The sequence below is a fragment of the Chinchilla lanigera genome, unplaced genomic scaffold, assembly GCF_000276665.1.
Source record: "Chinchilla lanigera isolate Chin_1 unplaced genomic scaffold, ChiLan1.0 scaffold00114, whole genome shotgun sequence".
Lineage (NCBI taxonomy): Eukaryota > Metazoa > Chordata > Mammalia > Rodentia > Chinchillidae > Chinchilla > Chinchilla lanigera.
This window is the reverse complement of record NW_004955515.1, coordinates 77083-99232: the sequence shown is the minus strand read 5'-3', so window position 1 is coordinate 99232 and position 22150 is coordinate 77083. Positions and strand designations below refer to the sequence as shown.

At 41.7% G+C, this 22150-nt stretch overlaps 1 protein-coding gene across 1 annotated transcript in view; it reads right to left on the bottom strand.

Moving 5' to 3' along the window:
- The window catches only part of Sptlc1 (serine palmitoyltransferase, long chain base subunit 1), a 103302-nt gene that overhangs the window by 61780 nt on the left and 19372 nt on the right, over positions 1-22150 (bottom strand). Inside the window, exons 4-6 of the mRNA XM_005408864.2 lie at positions 21573-21666; positions 20950-21022; positions 3756-3888 (exon numbers count right to left, since the gene is read on the bottom strand). Coding sequence (XP_005408921.1) covers positions 3756-3888; positions 20950-21022; positions 21573-21666 — 300 coding nt within the window. The remainder of the gene's footprint in view (positions 1-3755; positions 3889-20949; positions 21023-21572; positions 21667-22150) is intronic.

Sequence of the window (22150 nt, the reverse complement as noted above, 5' to 3'; positions counted from 1 at the left end):
TGAAAAAAAGCTCATTAAAACAGAAATTTATAGCTCTACCTTTTATCACTTTGACATACTCTGCCCTTTTAACACTTTTATTTGCAAAATGTTGCTTTCTCATTAATTTCTTCAAAAATATTTATTTTTCTATAAAAAGAAGAAAACAATTTCAAAACAAGGTAATTGCTCCGCAGAGGTCTGCACCGAGACTTCATGGATTACATGGGTGCCCAATATTGAGATTCTGTACAACTGCCTTCATGGAGAAGTAGGAGCTCCACGAAATCATGAGTATAGAGGAAAAAGTGGACAGCCCATTGCTAGACACTAGTGCTGGTCTCTCGGTCCTTCTTTTCAGTCCTGGCCTTCCTTCCAGCCGTCACACCTCAGTGAGGGGAGTCACTGATGAGGAGGTAACTCGCTATTTTTTGCAACCCTTGGGCTGTAACTATTGTTGGATTTTCTTGCATATCTTTGTTTTCCTGAGAAACCACTTTGAGGATGCCAACATGTATTGCAGCAGCCATTAATGGTTTCCTACCAATCTGTCCATAACTCTGTAATGTTTGTATTGTTCCTATGCTATTTCATAAATGGACATATGTTTGTCACTATGTGTTTTCAACAACAACCACTGAGAATAGTCAATGATTATCTGATTTATCACTCATGCATAGTTCTATTTGTTTTCCCTAGAGACCACTTTGGAGACCCCAGGGTATAGTACAACAACCACTGATAATTTCCTGTCATTTCTGTCTGTAACTCACTATTATTTGTCTATTTGTTTTCCTGAGAAACTATCTTAAGATACCAATAGGTAAAATAACAACCACTGATAATGTCCTACCACTTTGTCTGTAATTCGGTAAATTCCCTTATTACTATGTTGTTCTTCTTTTATTCTTTAAAATGAAAAAACAAAACAAAAACAAAACAAAAAAAATGAAACAAGGTTATAGGAGAGTAACAGTAATTAATACATTGCATATTGTTATCTTAAGAGTAATTACTCAGGGTACAAGACACAGGCATGAGATACTATCCAAACAATATTTGCACAAACTTCTCTTTTCAATGAATTAAGGGAAATTAGCAGTGTGTCTATCTTTGACATCACATATATAATTTTTTTCCTTCTCTCTTCCTTCCTTTCTCCTTTCTCCAATCAGTTTCTCTTTTCTTTTGAACAGCTTTTTCCCAATTCACCATTATCTATTGTACATTTGGGGTCCTATTTACTAGTTCAGCTTGTCACACCAGCGAGACTAAACAATGTTTACATATGTGGGTCTGATTTATTTTACATATCAGTATGGTCTCGAGTTGTACCCTAATTGTTACTGTGTTATATAGTTGAGGGAGATGAATTTGGGTGGAATGTGTTGGCTAAACTTAACTATATCAATTTGACTGGATTTGGGAAGTGCTAAGGGGATTAGCAAAGCACACTTCTGGGTGTGTCTGGGTGGGTTACAGAAGTGTGACCTTGAGTATTACATCTGGTTCTTCCCCTTTCCCCTTTAGAGTTGTTCCTCAACTCTGTTTCCTAGCTGCCATGAGCCAAACATTTTTGCTCATGAAGCTAGCTGACCATGGACTGGATCCTCTGAAACTGTGAGCCAAATTAAACCTCTCTTTCTTAAAGTTGTGGATATTACAAATTGTTTCTCAGGGACAGGAAAACTGACTGGTATTGTGTTGTGAAAACTTTGAGGATCCTGGGGACTTAAGCTGAGGATCCTTTGAGGAGGATGACAGAAAACGCTGAGGACAGTAATACAGAGAAAGTAAGGGGGTAATGTTGAGCAATGGGTATTAAGTTACAGTTAGAAGCACAGAACAGGGACTCAGAGGTTGGGGCTTAAGTCCCCAATATTGTTTTATATGTTTCAAAAAGTTACAGAAAAGTATATCAAAAGTTTTCACCATAAAGAAATCATAAATTCTTGATATACTTAACCTGATCTAAACATTATACAATGTATTAATTTAACAAAACATTGTATTACTCCATCATCATGTGTTTTTATGCTTTTAAAAGTTACAAAATTTAAATAAAATAAAATTGGTAGAAGACTGTAAGTGTGTAATGACTCAATGGAAACTGAAATATACCAAACTGAAGCGAACTTCATTTGAGTTTCCTACCAATCAATACCAAAACAATAGTATCTGACAAAGGAAGTTACAAGTTCACTTGTAACTACAAGGAAATAATAGGGGGATGCTTGCATAAAGTCATACTGATGACACTGAACCTGTATAACTGTGCTTTTGCTAACAATGTAGAAATACTATTTAAATCAATGGTTCACAAATTGGTGACAAGCCTTTCATATAACTGTATTTTTAATTGCATGTGTAAAAAGTTAATGGAAATATTCATTTTTATGGGCACACCAGGCCAGATAGGCCAGGTTCCAGTGTTCAATCACACGGTCCCCCCTTTTGAGCTACAGCATCCATTCTTTCATTCACTGAACTAGTATTTAACAGATACTACCAAATGGTAAATGCTGCAAATAGACTTGTGGCAGGAAACAGAAGTACATATGCACAGAGATATAAACTGTTATAAGTGCTACAAACAAAAAGTACAGTGAATCTGAAGCAAATAAACTGAGAGGGGTATGTACGTGTATGTGTGTGTACATACACATGCACACCTGTGTGCCTCTCAGGCAAGAGGATCTTGACAGGCAGTTTGAGTGCTCATGTGAGCAAAGATTTGCTAAGATACTGAATTCTCCTGGGCTGTAAGATTTTCTTCATGTGTAGCAAGGACCTTGAACTGCTCTGAGGTTGGGGAAAGCTTCCTTGCACAGGTGATATATGTGTGGGATGAGCACGAAGTAGGAAATGAGAGAAGCAACAGAGTTCTAGGCAAAGGGACTGCTATGCACAAAGGCTCTAAGAGGACAGGAAACTAGTGCAAAGCTAGTGAGTGAGCATAGTAAGGTAACATGTTGACTATGTCGGGGACAACAGCTCGAAATGAGCCTAAAAAGGTAGTTTACAAGTTCATAATAAGGACTTAAGTCTTCACTGCAGGCAATGCAAACTCCTATATTTACTAAATGGGGTGTGACATAATCAGATTTATGTTTTTAAGAAAGATTACTCTGGCTATGGTTCTATAAAGAAAAAAAAAGTAAATTTGGGGCCTAGAATTAAAAGTCACACTTAATACCTTACTCAAAAGATGACAGAGGCTTGGGCTGGAGTGGCAGATATTTTGACTGATATAACCAACTGCCTGGACTACACCAACACTTGTGTGACTCCTCACTGGCCTACTCCTTCACAGAAAGCTAGAGTACCATGCATCCAGAATGTGTGCACCCAAGCTTAGAGATCTGCCTGCTTGTAGTCAAGGATGTTCCCAATTCACAGCTTCTATGTCCTTAGTAAGCTATGAAGCAAGAACAGCAGAAACTTGAAGTTTGGGGGAGGTGGGTTATGAGAAGGGAGAGACTTTATGAAGCAGGGTGAATTGTAAGGACACATGGCCACAGAGCTGAACAGAGCAGGAAGATGGCAGGCTTCATATGGAAATCAATAAATAAAACCATAACTCCAGATAAGAAACTTGTAAGTTTCCTTTGAATGAAAGTCTCACATTCAACTTTCACTGGGATGACTGAACATTTTGTTAATAATAAACTGAAGAATTCATATTATTTTAGGCATGTAACTTCCATGAAAAAATTCACCAAGACAGTATTATTTCCAAAAGAATTCTGCTTAGACAGGCAAAAAAGGTTACTTACACAAATATGATGTCCCCTCTTTTAGAGTAAGCAGGAATTGCACTGGCTATGGTGGAAAAGCCATATGAATATATAATGGCTTCTTCAGTCTTCATAAATTTTGCCAGGCGCTCTTCCAAATCCAAATGAACATCTGTTTCAACAAAAAGTCAAATAGTTAAATCATTTTATACTTCTTTTTGTTGTATGACTGAAGAATAAAGAAAGGAATGTGATCGTTTAATTATTAACACTTTAACCTGATGGCTAAAATATAATCATTTTAAAATAATAAACTATAAAACACCTACAGTATTAAAATAATTCTGAATCAGAAGCACTTCTGAACTAGATGAATTGAAGTCTGCTGCCTGTCTAATAGTTTGGCGCTTCCAGATGCACTACATCACCTGTTTTAACCTCCCTTGACTCAAAATACTGAGGCTTTATTAGTGTCCCACATCAACTCAGTAACAGCTTTTGCATTTTAAAAAGTCTGGTGTACTGTGTCAAGATAGTGACATGTATTAGAATGACAGTGACCTGTCCTCTAGGAGTCCATGCTGACATTTCGTTGTGATACCTAAAATCCCTGTGTAGGGCAATACTTCTACATTAATGTCTTACAAGTATACTGGTGAATTCAATTTTATAGCACCAAAAGAGACAGGAGTTCTTTTATGGAAGCATCTTAAGAACCTTTATGTAATAATGGGGATAAGTTATAATTATTAAACTGACATGTTTTTACCTCCCTCTTAAATCATGGTTCCTTAGAGCCTTTCACCTCCTATGATAACCCATGAGGGTCTATGCTCTGAGATCAAAGGACAAGCAATGCTAAGAGTGAACAGGCCACCCACTAGCTTTGAACCTTAGAACTTCAAGTAGTTTAACTTCTTCTATATGCTTGAACCACCGGTGGTACATACATGACTGTGGCATCAGACAGCTTGTACTACTAGTGATACAGATGAATCTAATCACTTTTGTTTGTCTTTTTTACTAATAAAATTAACAAAAGCCACCCAATGGAGAAGTCATGCATATACCACCAGTGGTTCAAGCTGCTAGGCAGCAAGACATATGAATTATGGCTTCATCAGGAATGTGTTAAAATGAGACATTATGCAGGACACAATGGAAACTCCTTTAGCTCTTTTAACTGCAGTATGACCCATGCCTAGAGGGCTAGACCACAGAATACACTGTGCTCTGTGCAAAGGATGCTTCCCACACAGAAAGAAGCCAGGTCTTGCCAGTTCCAGAGCTCCGAGGGAGAAAGGAGAGGAGCAGAGGTCACAAAGGCAGATTTTGAGACAGTGCAAGAGGGAGTCATGTTGTGTGTACTGGAGGGAACTCTAAGTGTGGGTGATGGCCACACCTGTCCACCACTGTTTCTGCCTTGGAGCCAACCAACCATGGACTGAATCTGAGAAACCATAAACCAAATGAAATCTCTCCTTAAGTGTGGATGTCATGAAGTGTGTCTCAGCAACAAAACAGCTGACTAATACAAGTGGTAAATATATAGCACTGTTTTTCCCCACTTACTAGTTACAATGTATATAAAACACAGCCTATGAACATACAAGTAGCGTATGAAACATCACTTACTTTCCATTACCAGTTAGTAATGGTCATTCTACAGACTGGACACTTTATGTCCACATTAAGTAAGTGTGGGATCTTATACCAGCAAGTTTAGAATGCACTCCAGTTTTCTGCAAGCACTGAAACTGACATTCACAAGACACAAAGCCAAGCCACCTGACTGCTAGCCTTCAGGAAAGGAAGATGTTATCAAGGAAGGCTTTCAGGCAAAATCTCGACAGAAAGTGGAGCACTGCCATGGATACAGGTTAATCTGACATGTCTTGTGTATTCTTTGAGCACCACTGTCCCATCACCTTTCACATCCCCATTGGGTGAGTGCTGGGTAAGGGGCTACCTTCAAACTATTACAACATTGCGTGCGAGTGGGAGTATCTACCACAAACACTCACAAGTCAGTCAGTGGATGGACAACCTGGCCACAGCAAACTGCTTTCATCTGAGATCTTCCTTTCAAAAAATGAAAGCATGTCACAACACAGACACTATTTTTACTAATGACAAGAGGGATTTTAAAACGCTCTCTAGGCTTCTTACCTCAAAATGACTTTTTATTGATGAATGATGAGGCTATAAAATGAGCATAGCTTTATTTCAGGCTCCAGAGTGAGTTACTCTGTTATGTCAAGAATACTCCTCTCATCACTGTAAACATAAATTGCCATAAAGTGGCAAGAATTTCTACACAATAAACTAATGACTTACTGATTCTCACCTAGTCCCAAAGCTTTGAGAATCTCGGCCACTCCTTCTCTCTGAGGACCCCAGGTTTTGGCAGATGCTTTGCAGAGCAGGTTCTGTGAAACTGCGGAACTCGTTTCTCTTAGTGCCACTTTGTATAATGAAGAAACTCCCAATCGAAGAGTGAGGAGGCAGCAGGGAGGGAAATTACCAGAATAGGGGCTGGGGATTTAGCTCAGCGGCAAAGCGCCTGCCTGGCAAGCGCAAGGTCGTGAGTTCGGTTCCCGGTACCGGAGAAAAACAAAAAAAAAAAAAAAAAAAAAAAGAAAGAAAGAAATTACCAGAATGCTGTTCTTTAATTTCTTACACCTGGGTTTTGTGTGTATAGATCCACTTCAGCAACTGGTACCATCACTGTGCATAGAATAAAACTCATTCTCCAGTCACAGCAGCAGAGAAGAGGTCATGCTGAGATGCCTCAAAAAGCCTCTGCAGCCTAAAAGTTCTGGCAGTCTCACGGTCGCTCATCTACCTGCCTGGCTCTGTCATCGGAACTGAAGGCAAGAGGCCTGGCCACAAAGATATTTTGTCTCAGCAATGACATAAGTAACTAAGACAGAATTTGGTACCAGAAAAGTGCAATCATTGCTGTGACCACCTGACCATGTGGTTGGTTCAAGAGCCTTTGGAACTGGTTGGTGGGAAGTCTGGAAAGTTTCAGAAATGTATGCTGAAGAAGCAGCCCTGGAATACTTTAAACTGTTCTTAATTGGAGATTCTGGTCAGAGTCTAGAAGACCAAACAGCTGACAGAAATATGGCATGTTAGACTCCAGGTGACACGTGTTATCTGCCTTGGCAGAAAGTATGCCTGCATTTTGCTCATGTCCAGACACTGCCTGAGACTGAGATTAAGGGTTGTAGACTGATTAATCTTGCAGAAGAGATTTCAAGACAATCTAATGTTGAGGTGGTGGCATGGCTACTGTTGGGAGTTTTTAGCCACATCTATGTTGAGAGTCAAAAGCAAAGAGTCCAGCAGAATGATTTAAAATGTGAGTTTTATCAGTAAGAGTTCCAGTTAAGTTGCACCCTGCAAAGATGGAACAGAGGAGAAAACTAGCAAGAAAAAGCCAAATATTTCAGAAAAGGACAATAAAAAAATAGGGCCTGAGAAAATCACATGAATGAGCAGGACTCTATCCTTTGCAGCCTCAAAATTGCAAAAGTAAAAGACTGCTTTGAGAAGTGAGCCCCAGAGCACCATGTTCCAGGATGGCAGAAGCTTTGGGAAGTTGTTCCTCTGGATTTGGTTCACAGGCACCCAACTCCTACAGCCAGAAGGACACTTGGCTACTAATCCAGCTGGCAGCAGACCTTGGCATCATGCACATGGCACTAGTTTTACGGGCAAGCAGAATGCAAGAGCTGTGGGGTCAGGAAGGTTTCTACCCAGACTTCAGAAGAAGGCTTCAGAGGCCAGGCAGTATGCCCCTGATAAAGCAGTGTGTGAAGCTGTGAGTGTGAAGCCAAAGGTACAGTGGAGACCCCAAAAGTTTGGAGAAGCAAAAACATGGATCATCTGAGGAAAGCTGCAAGAGGGGAGCAGAACTGGCCTAAGAGAGAAGCGATGGGCACTACAACCACTAAAAGTGCTGGAGGACTGAGCCAAGCAAACCCTTCAGAGTTCACAACTTACCACAGATCGCCAAGGATGTTGGACATGGAACTACGGGATGTAATGTTTGCCCTGCTGGATTTTGGACTTTCTTTGGTCCCATTCCTTCCTTTCCCTCTCTTTGTACATTTTGGAATGGAAATGTCTACCTGGTGCCATTGAATATTGGAAGCGTTTAGCTTTCTTTTCATTTGTACAGGGGCTCATAGCTAAAAGTTTGCCTTAAACCTCAGAGGAAACTTTGGATTTGGACTTTTCAGCAGTGCTGAAACTGTCAACTCTGGCAGTTCTTAAGAGATGGACTAAATTCCTTTTGTATAAAGGGACATACATGAGTCTTGCGGGGACCAGGATGGAATGTTATACCTTGTGTTTAGATGCTCCCCCAAAGCCTCATGCGGTCATAGGTGGGGCTTTTCGGAGGTGGCTGGATCTAGGGTGTGTGCTGCTGGGATCAAGGATATGCTGCTGGGACTGACTCATGGTAGGAGGCTAGGGTTAAGGCTGCCCCATTCTGGGTGTGAACACCACCTGGCTTAAAGGTGGGTAGCCTAGATAAGACACAAGGGACAGAAAGAGGGTTGCTGTTGGTTACTTGTAGCTTGCTGCTTTGCTTCTTTACTACTTTGCAATGCCCCTCTGGCATGCCACCCTGCCTGGGAGCCAGCCAACTATAGACTGAAAGTTCTGCAAACTGTGAGCCAAGTAAGATTTTCCCCATTGAACTTTGTATATTTGTGTATTTTGTCTAAACAACAAGAAAAGTAACTAAGACAGTCTTTGACACCCTATGAAAGTAGCTGATAACAGGCCATTATTTTTTACTTTTGTTTTGCCCCCTATCCTGATTCTGTCTTACCAGGGTAGCTATCTATCTTTTCCCTGCCACCTTCCCTTTTCCTCTTTTTACTGGGGCTGTATTTATGATCACAGCAGGCTGCTTGGACAGCAGTGCAACAGTGCTCATCCCATGGGTGAAACAACTTTTATCATTTATAACAAGGAAAGATTTTAGGTTTCTTGGTTGTTTTTTTGAGGAAAGGCCATAAAATAGTCAACTTTATAACAGATTTTAGAAACAGTCAACCTACTATACTGTCTCTTCAAAATTTATTTTATATACAGTTCTTTAAAAAAAATACTCTTAGAGACATGAACCATTTTTCCTAGAAGTAAAAACAATAGTACTTATATACTTACAATTGTCCCTTGCTATATCGTGGTTCATTTATTGCAGCTTCACTGTATCATGGGGTTTTAAAATTTATCTAATTCTGTAGCAAGGAGTTTTTGCTATGTGAAGTTAAGTGTGAATTATGCGGGATTTTGCAGTATATAGGTTTTATATAATATTTATGATTTTACTTATTTTTGCCTAAAAAATTTAAAACAATATAAAAATATTAAAAAGTTAATTCACACATATTAAAAGAATATTAAATCAAAATAAACTATAGTATATATTTCATCAGCGGATGAATACTGTACTATACAAAATGGAAATGCAGTATACCACTACTGCTTGCGCAAGTCTGCCAACATGAGATTGTGCACGGCACACTATTGGCTGATGGAATAGAAGGCAACCAACCACAGAACTATGTTCTGTATCCTGGGCACTGATTGGCTCAGTGACTGTAGTATCGGTCTGTTTGCTCTCCCTCACTGTGCCCATACAATTCAACATTTCTCCTCCTCCACTTTATCATCTGCGGTGGTGGTAAAGATTTATAGCAGTGTGGAAAGGGTTTATAAAGCCTTAAAATATATATCAATATACATATAAACAATAAGCATAATGGTGCTACTTCACAGATTTTCACCTATCGCAGGGGTCTCTGGAACGTAACTCCATAATAGGTGTGGCATCACCATACAGCACAAATGTAACATCGTTTTCAGAATATTTTCAATATGGGATATCATATGATTCTTACTAAAATGTTATAAACTGTGCAAGCATGGACTGTTCCCACCCTATACCTGAGAAACTATGATCCCATAACTTGTGGAAAGAAAGCAGCTGATCTAAAAATTTTATTACCAAATGTTCTTCCTATTAAAAGATGCAGTTATGGTTCAGCTAACTGCTCTACAACAAAAGGAGGTGGCTTAAAAAAAATTACCCTAATAAACAACTGTTTACTAGTGGTTCCAGAAGGCAACTAAATGAACCACCTTTCACCATCAAAGCCTGCCACACAACTATGCTTTTTTTAAAGAAAAAAGAACAAAACAAAATACCAAAACAAAGACAAAAACAAAACAACAAGATGCAGAATTTGAAAACAAGATAGAAAATCATCAGTGGTTGTTGTATTACTTGTTATCTTGAAAGTAGTTGCTCAGATTACCAGATATAGGTATGCAAGATTGATCAAATAAATATTAGCTGCTCCTTTCAACAAACCAATAGAAATTAGTAGTACAATTATTTTAGCTAAAAACCAGAGAAAGACACAACCAAAAAAGAGAACTACAGACCAATCTCCCTAAAGAACACAGATACAAAAATCATCAATAAGATACTAGCAAATAAAATTTAACAAATCATCAAAATGATTATTCATCATTATCCAAGGAATTCAGGGATGGTTCAACATACGCATATCAATAATGTAATACACCATTATCAACAGAGCCAGAGACAAAAATCACATGATCATCTAAATAGATGCAGAAAAAGCTTTTAATAAAGTCCAATACTCATTCATGATAAAAACTCCACAGGAGGGGCTGGGGATTTAGCTCAGCGGCACAGTGCCTGCCTAGCAAGCGCAAGGTTGAGTTCGATTTCTGGTATCAGAAAACAAAACAAAACAAAACAAAACAAAAAAACCCAGGATATTGGAATAGATGGTCTTTATCTCAATCTGATAAAAGCCATCTATGATAAACCAACAGCCCACATCATACTAAATGGACAAAAAATGAAAGCTTTCACTCTAAAATCAGGAACAAGACAAGGATGTCCACTATCACCACTCCTTTTCAACATAGTTCTGGAAATATCAGTCAGAGCAATTGGACAAGAGAAAGAAAAAAGGAGTAAGGATAGGGAAGGAAGAAGTCAAATTATCAGTATTTGCAGATGACGGGCTACTCTACATAGAAGACCCCAAAAACTCCACCAGAAGACTCCTAGAATTGATAAACAAATTCAGTTGTGTGGTTGAATACAAAGTCAATACTCAAAATATCAGTAGCATTCTTGCACACAAATAAGAAACTTACTGAGAGAGAAATTAGGGACCATACACTTCACAATAGCATCCAAAAAAATGAAATACTTAGGAGTCAATCTAACAAAGGAAGTAAAGGATTTATATACCGAAAATTACAGTATTATGAAAAGGGAGACTGAAGAGTAATGGGTTTATCGCCTAAATAAAAATTCTGCCAAAGTCATCGTGGTGGCAAGTCAATAGGGCACAAGCCACAAGAGGCCATGTGCTAAGCCCCATCTTTCTCCTCCCGGGCTGAGTTACCACTTCCTACTTCCTTTTTACAACATCCTGTTTCCTTTTTCCCACCCTCTGCCCAATCACTATTTGCCACATCACACAGACTGCCTCCTAAACCCCACCTCCAGCCTGGTCTTATATAGCCATTGTTCTCCCAGCCAGGCCCTCAGAAGGTCTGGGCCTCTCCTCCTTTCTGTGGCCTTCCCCATGCCTGCAATAAAGGCATTTCTACTTTGCTTTTTTTTTTTTACTTCCCCTAAATAACTTAATATTTTGGGGCTCAAATAAGATTCAAGTAAGGCAGGCCGTGAGGCCTCCACAAACGGGGGTTATTCTCCCTTTAGTCTGGGTTCCCCTGCCCAATGAACCACTTTTCGTTTTTTCTTTTGTCCTGACACTTGCTGTTGCCAGCCTCCATCCAACACTGGCCAGCTTGGATTCCCACAGGTGAGCCTCCTTCCATTCCGGGAGTTCCTGTCTCATTTTCTCTCATTTTCTAAAACTCTTGGGCCCACATCAGGACTCTCTCCTTCTCACGTCCTTCAGGACACTCTTCTGCCTTCTCGGTGATGATTGGGAAGACAGATTTGGGCATTTTCTCCTCTCTCACACCACAACAAGGGTGATGGCTCTTCAAGGGGTTACAAGATCCAGCTGACCTTTAATTTGGCCACAAAATGGGAAATACTAATTCCCATCCCCAAAATACACTCAGCTCAGTTGTCTCTTGGCCAATATAAATGCCCTAGGGCTTAGAAACAGCGTCAAACCAAAACAGTTAGTCTTCCACTGCCAAATGTCCTGGCCTCAATATAAACTAGACAATGAGAGTCAGTGGCCTGAAGAAGGTACCTTTGACCTTAATATCCTCAGAGATCTAGACAACTTTTGCTATTGCAGCAGCAAATGGAAGGAAATTCCTTATGTACAGCCTTTATTACTCTCAGGGCACACTCCTCTCCCCTTCAAGTATGTGAGGTGGCCCAAATATGTTTGGCTGGCCCCACACTGCCAAACCCCTCACCTGACTCCCCCCCAGATCCTCTTGATGATGTTCCCCCTGCTTTCACTCCTCCTCCACCTTATCCTCAATCTCCCCAGCCTGATATTCAACCCCCTTCCACTCAGCCCTCTCAGTCTAATGTCCAACCTCCTTCCCTTCAGCCTTCCCACTCAGGTGCCAAACCCCTTCCTCTCTATCCTCCTTTACCTACTTCTTGACCTCCTTAATCTCTTCAGCTGGCTGTTTGACTAGCTCCTACCTTCTCTTCACCACCAACTGCCTCTACTTCTTCCCCTTCTGCCATCCCCCTCATTGCCATGTTCTGCCCCAGCCCTACACAATTGGTCTCACTCCTCTCACCCCTGCCACTTTTTAACCAGCCTCCATCTTCTCAGCATACGTGCCCCCTCCAAGTGGCCCACTCTCTGCCATCTCATCCTGACTCCTTCGACTCTCCACCATGTTATTCTGACACCTTCCACTCTCCAGTATCTTGTCCTGACCACTCCCACTCTCCACCATCTTGTTCAACCCACTCCCAACCTCTACCATCCTGTAACTCTCCACAAGCTTCTACTTGCACATCTCACCCTCTGCAACCTTCTCTGCAACCTTCTAGTCTGTCTCAGCCTAAACTCATCTATCCCCTTTGGGAACAAGCAGGCCCTAAAGGCCCAGTTCATGTCCATGTCCCTTTCACCCTTTCTTACCTTTCTCAAATCTCTCATAAGCTAGGTTCCTTTTGTGCTGATCCTCCTACCTACATAAAAGTGAGAATTTGTTACTAGCTCCTATGATCTACATTACAGAGATCTTTGTATTATTCTCAATTCCACTGTCTCTCTCCAACAAAATGATGAACTATGGAAAGCAGCCCAAAGTGAAGCTGACAATAGTCACCGGGCTAATCCTGACCATCCTGTTGGAGCTGCTGTGGTGCCACTAACAGATCCTCATGGGAATTATCAAGGACCAAGCTCACAACATATTAATACCATGATTGATTTCATAATAGCAGGTCTTCATAAAATTTCTCATAACCCTGTTAATTTCAACAAGTTCAGTGAACAAACAGAAAAAGCTGATGAAAACCCTGCAGAGTTTCTTACCCACCTCATGGATATTTTAAGTAAATATACCAATATTAACCCAAAACCAACAGAGGGAACAGTCCTTGTTAACACTCATTTTATATCTCAGTCAGCCCCAGATTATTTGGGCTAAATTTAAAAAGTCAGAACTCGGACCTCAGTCACCACAAGAACTCCTAGCCCTGGCCTTTTGTGTCTTCAAAAATAGAGGACACCAAAAAAAAATTAGACAGCCAAACTAATAAAATGCTAAAGTAGTTGCCAAATATCAACATGAATGTCTGACAGTGGCACTTGGGATTCCTAAAATAGACAAACCTAAACAGATAGATACCAAGCTAGGTGGTGCTGGTGGTAACACCTGAGACCCTCCTGGATCGTGTTTCAAGTGTGGCAACGAAGGACACTGGATATGAGCCTGCCCCAACATGCTGCCACTGACAAGACTCTGTTCCATCTGCAATCTCAAGGGCCACTGGAAGCGCAACTGCCCTGTCCACCAGAGAGTAGATAAGTCATCCATTTCCCTATTCTCACAGAGTAACTTGCCACCATCACCAGACTCATTGATTGCTGACCTGCTGGACATTGCAGCTGAAGAGGATAGAAGAGGCTCACGGTCCACGGTCCCCACTAAGGTATCCTACTTGAAGTCTTGCTTGAAGTCTCAGGTAAGACACTCTCTTTCCTTGTTGATATGGGGGCCACATACAGTGTTCTTCCTGAGTTTTCAGGCTGTTGTACCCGATCACCCCTAATCTCTATTGTGGCGACTGAACGCTGACCTACAAAACCCCTCCAGACAAGACCCATCCCTTGCTCACTTTAGATATTCTTTTTACTCATAAACTTTCTAGCTGTTCCAAATTGCCCGACATCTCTCAAGGGTAGAGACCTTCTCCAAAATCTCAACTTCTCTTTCACCTTATCTCACCCCACAGCTCTTGTCCCTCAGCCCAAATCACTGTACCCTTCCAATCCTGACTCTCCCCTTCCCCCTTCACTGGTAGACCCTCAAGTCTGGGATACTTCCAGCCCTACCTGCGCCACACATGCTCTCCCCATCTCCATCCACCTCAGGGACCTGTCAACCTTTCCCTGTGTTCCCCAATACCCAACAGCCCCCAGACATCAACAGGGACTCAAACCCGTAACTCAGTGTCTCCTCGCCAGTGGCTTCCTTAACGCCACACACTCATCTTACAATATCCCTATCCTTCCAGTAATCAAACCCAATGGCTCCTATCATCTGGTTCAGGACCTCAGGGTCATCAATAATGCAGTTACACCTATTCACCCTGTGGTGCCAAATCCTCACACCGTACTCTCTCATATTCCCCCATCCACAACTCACTTCACAGTTCTGGACCTTAAAGATGCCTTCTTCACTATCCCCCTACACCTAGATTGCCAAAATCTCTTCACTTTTAAGTCGACAGATCTAGATACTCTCCAATCCTTATAACTTACATGGACAGTACTGCCCCAGGGGTTCAGAGACAATCCTCATTTCTTTAGCCAAGCTCTAGCTACTGACTTAGAGGCCCTCAACCCCAAACCCAGTACTCTGCTCCAGTGTGTAGATGACCTCCTTCTCTGCTCCCCCTCCCATACCCTGGCAATACAATACACAGCCACTCTCCTTAATTTTCTGTCAGAACATGGGTATAGGGCCTCTCCAGCTAAAGCCCAGAAAGCTTCACCAAAGGTCAAGTATTTGGGACTCACTCTCACTCCCATCATTTGCTTGATCACTGCTGACAGCAAAGGCCTCCTCCGTGACCACAAAGTCTCAACCACAAAACCATAGGTTCTATCCTTCTTTGGTTTAGCAAACTTCCTTTTGTCTCTGGATTCCTAATTTTGCCTCCCTAGCTCAGTCCCTCTATAAGGTGTCCAAGGGCTCCCTGTCGGAACCTCCTGACCCCACTACTCCTGTACAATCCTCTTTCCATAACTACAAGAGGCTCTTTTAAGAGCCCCAGCTCTTACCCTCCCCAACACAACCCAACCTTTTACTCTATACACTTCTTGTCAGGGTCACAATGCTGTGGGAGTCTTAGGATATAAAAAGGGACTCTCATTTCAGGCAATAGCGTATCTCTCAAAACAGTTAGATAACACAGTACAGGGGTGGGCTCCCTGTCTCTGAGACCTTGCTGCAGCAGCCACATTAACACAGGAGGCAAGAAAGTTCACCCTAAGACAATCAATCACAGTACACTCACTGCACCACCTTAATGAGCTCATCTCTCACAAGACACGCCCTGCCTTAAGGACCCCTTCTCACTTACAAGTTTATGTAACACTCATACAAGACCCTTCCATTACTGTGGCTATTAGCGGGCCCCTCAACCCAGCTACTTTATTCCCCAGCCCTGATGAGCTCCCTCAATATAATTGTGTTGAGGTCTTATAGGTGACTCTAACTCCCTTTGCCCACATCAACAGCACTCCTCTTCCTATGGCCTCTGACACATGGTTCATAGATGGCAGTTCAACAAACACAGACACTCAAAGGAGAGCAGGATATGCCATAGTCAATGGATCAACAGTAATAGGGGCAGGCCCACTACCACCTGGGACATCTTCACAGAAAGCAGAACTTACAGCCCTTACATGAGCCCTCACACTGGCCAAAGACAAAACTGTAAACATCTACATAGATTCTAAATACATATTCAGTATTCTTCACTCTTATGCCACCATCTGGCAAGAAAGGGAGTTCATCAGTGCTCAGGGTACTCCCATCACTAACATGCCTCTCATCCTCAAACTTTTAGAGACAGCACAACTCCCAAAACAGGTACTAGTTATTCAATGCAGGAAACACCTGACTCCAACAGATCCCATCATTCAGAAAAATATGTTTGCTGACGTGCAGGCCAAGTTAGCTGCTCAACAGCTGTATTCCCTTTGCCTTCTCCCTCTCATTCCAAAGGCCATGCCCCCACCCCAATATTCATCAAAATAACTGCACTTGCTCTAAAAATCTATCACCAAAACACAGAGGGATGGATCTTCCAAGGGCCAAAGCTTCTCCTCCCAGACCAACAAACACAAACCATCATCACTGACTTACACAACTGCTTCCATGTCAGTACTTAGGCTCTATATAAATTCCTAACATCATCACTACACATCCCTCCCTAAAAGCCATCACTTGCCAAGTCACTCAAAATAGTCAACTAAGCACTAAAACTTCTCCTCAGGGACATCTACCACCACCCTTTCCCAATCACCGGCTTCATAGACATACTCCAGGTGAAGACTGGCAGACTGACTTCACATGCATACACCACCACAGAACTTATAGATATCTTCTCACTTTCGTCTGCACCTTCTCAGGGTGGACAGAGGCATTCCCTATCACTGGAGAGAACACCAACATAGTCTCCAAAACTCTTATACCAGACATTGTTCCTAGATTGGACTGCCTTGGACTATCCAGCCAGATAACGGTTTTGCATTTATCTCCCAATCACTCAACAGTTCTTAACATTATCTGGCATTTACACATACCATATTATTCACAATCCTTAGGTAAGGGAGAAAAGGCAAATGGACTCTTAAATAAGACACACCTCACAAAACTTACCCAGGAATTATACCAGCTGTGGCCTCAGCTCCTCCCTCTTACCCTAACTAGATGCAAAGCACTTCCCAGGGCACCTACTTTTCTAAGTCCTTTTGAGTTCATGTATGATAGGCCATTTCTGCTTCACAACTTTCTAGCTCCTGATAACCTTCCCCCCGACTGCTGACTATACTCCAGTTCTGTCCTTCTTCGGTATCTGCTGTGACAACATGCTGACCTCTGTCTCCTGCAGCAAATAGTTAACACCCAGCCACAGTCTTCTATAGGTGCGGAGACTTAATTTATCTAAAATCTTCCAAGCTCACAGGATTACAGCCAAAGGAGTCTGGACCCCACCTGGTTGTCCTCACAATACCCACTGTGATCAAGGTCACCAGCCTTTTGTCCTGGGTCCACATCACTCAAGCTAAACAGTGCCCTGACAATCTCGCTGTCCCTGACGTCAAATCTTTACCACCAGAGTGGTCATCACATCTCTTATCTCTCACTCTCCTCAAACTCACCAAGGCCTCTGGCAAGCCACTGAAGTAACCCATGTATTGCTATCCCCTTCTGCTCCTGATTCTTTACCTGCGGCTCATTTTTACATTTGCATTTGCAGTTGGACTATGGACTGTGTGCCTGAGTGACTTTCAGATACACACAAGATAGCCTATCTACTTTTGTACTTGGTAACAGTCTTTGGGCTCTCTTTCCACTCTTCTTTGCCTACCTTAAACATCACCAATATGCATCCCTTTCCGGCCCTCACACTCCTGTTTCTTCCCTTATTCTCTAGTCCAATTCTAACACTTGATACCAGCCTCCATTTACACCCTCACTCTAACTTTAACTGATGGCGGAAGGACTGAATCAAGTAATTTCAACCCCCCTAATTCCACACTCACAGTCGCAGTCCCCTACTGCCGCCTGAGAAATTATACTCAAACCTGGGATGATAAGGGATTCTATAGTTGCAATATGCCTGAAGGCATTTACTGTACCCAGCTTGACCCCCGTACCACACGATGCACCAGTGCAACTGTGCTAATCCCCATTATTTTACATTGATAAATGGGGATATGAAGCCATTGGCATATATGCAGGAACCAGAGGGGTCTGGAAACAATCTGATGCATTCATCTCAGTCCAGATAAAATTAAGGGGCCCAATAGACCGCCGAAGCTGGAAACAAAACAAACTGGTAATATTCACAATTTCAAATGCATTACACTCCCAATACCTCTTGGGAAAATCTTGGGGCCTTTATTTTTACTTTTCCTCTAACAATCCAATGTATGGTAATTTTCTCACTCTAAAGATCACGCCAATACACCGAACTTCCATCATAAACACACCCATAATGTCTCCCTCACAGTCTAATACCCCTCTACCAAAACACTGCCTTCCCAACCCCCTAGCTTCTTTCACATGCCTACGACACTCTTATCCACTTCTCTAACCTCATGGAGTGTTGGCTCTGTGTTTGTACTGACGGGGCCTTTATATGGCTGTTCTTACACACTGGAATGTCTACCACCTAGCCTACCCACCTGATCTGGTCATAGTGGGCCCTTTCTCTATTTACAACTCTCACCACTGGCCAGTCAACCTCACCTGCTCACTCTCACAGTCTCAAAACTCCTCTCACAAGATGGAAAATGTCCCTCACTGAACTCACACCATTACCCCCAAACAAGACCAGGCTGTCTGCCCACCCCAGCGATAGTTTACAGGCTGTGAAACAGGGGCATACACATGTCTTCCTCTTCACTGGGCAGGATCTTACATCCTGGTCCTTCTCTTTCCAGCCTTAAAATTAAACTTTGAGGAAACCATAGAACTCTCCCTCTTATCACAACCCCAAAACATACATCTCAGTTGAAAAAGCAAGGCTGCTCATGTTTCCATCCTTGTTGGTACAGGCATTCTATCTGCCCTCAGAGCTGGTCTTGGGGCAGAAGGAAAAGGTACAGCCACCCATCTCTACCACCAACTTTCTCTCGAGCTTCATCAATGCATAGAGTACATAACATCTGTTCATTCCCTCCAAAATCTGATAAATAGCCTTGCAGCAGTCACTCTCCAAAACCGTCAGGTCTTAGATGTTCTCACAGGAAAGGAGGGAGGTACCTTTGCGATGCTGGAAGAGGAATATTGCTACCTTGTAAATGAATCTGATACTGTCATGGAAAATGTAAAAAGCCTCCATAACTACCTCCACAAAAAATGTCAGACACTGAGATACAGCTACACTTCTTTTTCCTGGTCCTGATAGGGCAACACACTTGGATCATGGGCACCATACCTCCTCTATCTCTTGGGCCCAGTAATCACGATAATAGTATTTTTACTCGTAGTACCCTGTGTTTTAAAACTTTTTTTTAGTTTTATCCAATCCAGGTTCCACACAATCATCACTCTAGCAGAAACCCCCAACATTGGTTTTTACCCCCAACATTGGTTCCACACAACCTCATCACTCTAGCAGAAACCCCCAACATTGGTTTTTACACAGGCGATGCCCATTGTCCCCTTGCCCCATACCGTATAATCAAAAGACAGGAATGATGTGTTTACCGCCTAAATAAAAATTCTGCCAAAGTCATCATGGCAGTGAACCAATAGGGTACAGGCCACAGGAAGCTATGTGCTAAGTCCCAGCTTTCTCCTCCCTGGCTGAGTTACCACTTTCTTTCTTTTTCCCACCCACTGCCCAATCACTATCTACTGTGTCACGCCCCCTAAACCCCACCTCCAGCCAGGTTCTATGTAGCTATTGTTCTCCCAGCCAGGCCCTCAGAAGGTGTGGGCCTCTCCTCCCTTCTGTGGCCTTCCCCGTGCCTGCAATAAAGGCATTTTTACTTTGCTTTGTTTTTTACTTGTGCCCAAAAAACTAACAAAGAGGATATCAGAAAATGAATGGAAAGATAGCTCTTGCTCATGGATAGGAAGAACCAACATAGTGAAAATGGCCACACTTCCAAAACTGTTATATAGATTTAATGCAATCCCAATAAAAATGCCATTAGCATACCTCACGGAACTGGAGAAAATACTCCTAAAATTCATCTGGAACCAGAAAAGACCAACAATAGCAAAGGCAATCCTGGGCAAGAGACAAGTCAGGAGGCATCACAATCCCTGAAGTGAAATTATACTACAAAGCTACTGTGATAAAATCAGCATGGTACTGGCAAAAAAACACACAATTATCTTTCGATTTAGTGTAAGACCAAAGAGCCAGGGAGGCACTATGTATGTAAAACAGATCCCTTGATACCAGGAAAATCCACAGTAAATAAGGATTAAATGGGTGAAAAATAAAACAAATAATGAAACAAAAACAAGTTAACCAGTACCCACCCTTTACATGTGTAAGAATTGGCCCAGCATTCAGAGAGAAGGCACTATAACTTGGCAAAACCACTCACTCAGTTTTGAAACACATCACTGTAAATATAAGTAGGAACACATTTCAGTTTCCTCCTTTTTTTAAGTAAAAGTTTACTTCTTTACTCAGTTTTAATTATTAACATGAATTAATTGCAATATTAATGAGATGTATTAAGATATTTCTATACATGTATTTGTTTTTTTTGTTTGTTTTTTTTTCCAGTACTGGGAATCGAACTCATGACCTTGCGCTTGCCAGGCAGGCACTGCACCACTGAGCTAAATCCCCAGCCCAGTATTTCTATACAAGTATACATCATGCACTTATCACTATTTTAAGAACTTGTTTAGTTCTAGGTCTCTAGGAGGAAAAGAGTATATAGCCTAAAATCTATATTTGGATTTGGGTTGTTGCACAACTCAAAGAGCACAGCCACCCACAGCTGGACAGTTCACCTTATTGCTGTTATGCATGACAATTTTCAGTCTTGGGGCAGATGCAACAGCAGCCTATACAGCATATCCCGAGGAATCTACAGCTCTCCATACTACAAACCCAGACCAATGCATTTCCCACCAGAGCTCCAAAACCCTAAAATAAAAGGTAAAAAATTGCACACATCACTGTTTAAGGATATATTTTTCAAGGAGTTTTTAAATCAAATCAAATCTTACCCTCTGAAAGTAGTAATCTGAAAAGAATACAACTTACCAAATGTCCCATAAAAGCCTCTAGGTCCACAGGTCCCCACGCCATACTTCTTTAGAGATGCTAAAGCTGCTGCCTTAATTGAAACAAAAAATTACATTTTAATAATTTATTTGTAAAAGCACAAAGAATCCCTGTTCTTTAACCTACACTGCCTTCTTCTCTTTTGTTCCTCCCTCCCACATTTTCCTTTATTCCTCACAACTATGACAATTCTAACAGGCTATAAGGAAAAAACAAAAGTAAAGATTCAGGTATTTCACTTAAGACACAGAAAAGTTACACTAGCTTGATTCTCAACACCTGGTTAACTCAATACCTTTATACGTCTTGCATCTTTGGTCACATGTCTTTGCCAAAAAATGTTCACTAGTGCACAATCCCAAAATAATGTCAGCGATTTTCTAGACACTCCTCTATTGCCCAGGTCTTGCTTGTTAGGTTCTCTATCACCCAACACTAAGCCCCATTAGGCACTCTTATCTTGTTTAACTCCAGGTTACAATTGTGTCAAGGAGTAATGGAAAACACAGCCCACTCTGAGGGTCCACATTTGTCTTTCCCTTTATGTCTTGTTTTTTCACCATGTAGGTTATTTACCCACTTCAGCACTATGTGCTACTTACCTTAACCCGAGGGTTATCCAGCAATCCAAGAAAATTAAAGGAGGCAAAGTTTATACATTCTTTCCCATTCACCACAATCTTGTGGCTTGGAGGGCTGGCAAAGAGACAAACAGCAGTATGCTTCAACACATGTTAATGTCATGTGCTATCTTCTTACCTCTATTCCATTCCAATCTTTTCTTTAATTTTTTTTTGTTGTTTAAAAGTAAAATTAGAAGTCAGATATTGTGGTACATGCCTGTAATCCCACTATTCTGGGTAGGAAGGTCATAAATCCAAGCCCAGCCTGGGCAACTCAGCAAGACCAAACTAAAAAAAAAAAAAAAAAAAGACTAGGGATGTAGCTCAATGGGAAGACCTCGGGGTTCAACGCCAGTACCATCTACCCCCTCCCTCAAATAAAATTAGAGAATGGTATATTAAAAACCAATGCCTTTCCATTAGTCTCAAGTAAGTTACTTTTTGTTTGTTTGTTTGTCTGTTTTCCTGTACCAGGAATTGAACTCATGACCCTGTGCTTGCCAGGCAGGCACTGTGCCGCTGAGCTAAATCCCCAGCCCCTCAAGTAAGCTACCTTT